A 2,651-nucleotide genomic window follows, 5' to 3' on the forward strand; every position below is an offset into this window, starting at 1 on the left:
GACCGGGTCCGGGGCAGAGGCCCATGAGGGGCACTTGGTTCAACCAGAGCACATACCTGAGCTGCGACAGAGGAGACACTAGTAGATGCAATTGGAGGGTAGGCACTTGAGGCGCCTGTTGCAACCCCTACACTTCAGGAGACCCTCATACAGTTCTTGAGCATGTTTGGTACTCTAGCTCACGCGAGGTTGATTCCACTTGCACCAGCCACATCCTAGGCTGGGGGAGGATCTCAGACTCCCGCGGCCTGTACCCTAGAGCAGCGGACCCATGTTGACCAGGTCCCAGATGTTATACCAGTGCAGCCGGTTATCCCAGTTCATCCCGAGGTTAGAGCAACAACATCTAAGGAGGAGCAACATAGACTTGGGAGGTATAAGAAGTACCACCCTCCTACTTTCAGCAGCCTAGCTATAGAGGATGCACATGGTTCTCTGGAGAAGTGATATGTATTCTCCGTACCATTGGTATTATTGAGACGAGCGGGGTTGCATTCATTACATTCCAGCTTTCAGAACCAGTGTATCAGTTGTGGCGGGCTTATGAGGAGGGTAGCCTAGCTGAGGCAGCTTCACTAATGTGGGATCAATTTTCAGAAATGTTCTTGAGAGAGTTTTTTCCCCAGAGATTTCAAGATGCATGGCGTACAGAGTTTGAGCAGTTGCGCCAGGGTGCTATGACCGTATCAGAGTATGCTGTCAAATTCAATGAGTTGTCCAAGCATGCACCTGCCTTGGTTTCCACAGTTAGAGAGCGAGTCCGTCAATTTATCGAAGGGCTCAACTATGGTATTAGATTCAGCATGGCTAAAGATTTGGTGAAAGTTACCCCATACCAGTAGGTGGTAGAGATCGAACAAAGATTGGAGGGTATGCGGGGCTAGGAGAGAGAGGACAGGGAGGCCAAAAACCTCGAGATTCTAGCGGATATAGTAGTGCTCGTGCCCCAGTTGCAGTCTGTCATGGTAGAGGTTATGTGAGCTATCCAGTTCATTCAGCACTTCCAGTTTCTAGTGGTACTCCAGCTACTCCCAGGTCTCAGGTTGCCCATTATGCACCACCACTGTCTACTACACCTCCTACACGGGATGCTTTCAGTAATCAGTCCAGTCGACAAGGCCCATGCCAGTTTCAGTATTCCCATCCTCCAAAGGATTACTTTGAGTGGTGATACTCGTCATATGGTGAGGGACTGCCCCAGACTCAGAAGGGGTGCACCTCCAAAGACTACTCAGACTCCACATATTCCACATGGTTCCCAGACTTCTCAAGTCGTGGTTACCACACTAGTTGCCGCTCCACATGCACAGCCAGCTAGGGGTGGAGGTCAGGCGGGTAGGGGCCACCCTAGAGGGGGAGGCCAGGCTAGATGTTATGCTTTTCCGGGTAGGACGGAGGCAGTTGCATCAGACGCAGTCATCACAGGTATTGTTCGTGTTTGTCGTAGAGATGCACCAGTCTTATTTGATCCAGGTTCCACTAATTCATATGTATCATCTTACTTTGCTCTGTATTTCCGTATATCTCATGATTCATTGAGTTCTCCTGTTTATATGTACATGCTTGTGGGAGATTCTATTGTTGTTGACTGTATGCATCAATCGTGTTTAGTTGTTATTGGTGGTTTTGAGACCATAGTTGATCTGTTATTTCTAAGTATGGCAGACTTTGATGTTATTTTGGGCGTAGACTGGTTGTCGCCCTATCATGATATTCTTGATTGTCATGCCAAGACTGTTACATTGGCTATGTCAGGTTTATCGCGGTTGGAGTGGAGGGGTACTTTGGATTTTGTGCCGCCCGATAGGGATATCTATTTTAGTATTGACTTGTTACTGGGCACTCAGCCTATTTTCATTCCACCATATCATACGGCCCCCGCGGAGTTGAAAGAGTTAAAGGAGTAGTTACAAGAGTTGCTTGATAAGGGTTTCATTCGGCCTAGTGTGTCCCATTGGGGTGCTCCGGTGTTGTTTGTGAAGAAAAAGACTGGTTCCATACGCATGTGTATTGATTATCGTCAGTTGAACAAGGTTACAGTGAAGAACATGAATCCATTATCGCGCATTGATGACTTATTTGATCAGCTACAGGGTGCCAGAGTATTCTCCAAGATTGATTTGCAGTCAAGTTATCACCATCTAAAGATTCGGGATCCGAATATTCCTAAGACTGCCTTTAGGACTCAGTATGGTCACTGCGAATTCCTTGTGATGTCATTTGGGTTGACCAACTCCCAGCAACATTCATGCACCTGATTAACAGTGTATTCCAGCCCTATCTTGATTCATTCATCATTGTGTTTATTGACGACATCTTGGTGTACACTTGCATCCGGGAGGATCATGAGCAACATTTGAGGATTGTGCTCCAAACCTTGAGAGAAAAGAAGTTGTATGCGAAATATTCAAAGTGTAAATTCTGGCTTGATTCAGTGGCATTTTTGGGTTATGTGGTGTCAAGTGAGGGGATCAAGGAATATCCGAAGAAGATTAAAGCAGTGCAGAGTTGGCGCTGACTGTCTTCAGCTACTAAGATCTAGAGTTTTCTTGGTTTGGCTGGGTATTACTGTCGTTTCGTAGAGGGTTTCTCATCTATTGCTGCACCTATGACCAGATTGACCTAGAAGGGTGCTCTGTTCAGATGGACCG

At 46.9% G+C, this 2,651-nt stretch overlaps 1 protein-coding gene across 1 annotated transcript; it reads left to right on the forward strand.

The window, feature by feature from the left end:
* The first annotated feature begins 1,181 nt into the window (after positions 1 to 1,181).
* Positions 1,182 to 1,907, forward strand: LOC138892634 (uncharacterized). Its single transcript, XM_070176369.1, has one exon. The coding sequence runs from the start codon at positions 1,182 to 1,184 to the stop codon at positions 1,905 to 1,907; it is 726 nt and encodes a 241-aa protein (XP_070032470.1).
* The last annotated feature ends 744 nt before the right edge of the window (positions 1,908 to 2,651 follow it).

Source organism: Nicotiana tomentosiformis, chromosome 5 (assembly GCF_000390325.3).
Source record: "Nicotiana tomentosiformis chromosome 5, ASM39032v3, whole genome shotgun sequence".
In the NCBI taxonomy this organism is placed as follows: domain Eukaryota; kingdom Viridiplantae; phylum Streptophyta; class Magnoliopsida; order Solanales; family Solanaceae; genus Nicotiana; species Nicotiana tomentosiformis.

Excerpts from the sequence above, each read along its gene's own strand:
- LOC138892634 (XM_070176369.1), top strand. The coding sequence starts at position 1,182 with ATGGTGAGGGACTGCCCCAGACTCAGAAGGGGTGCACCTCCAAAGACT.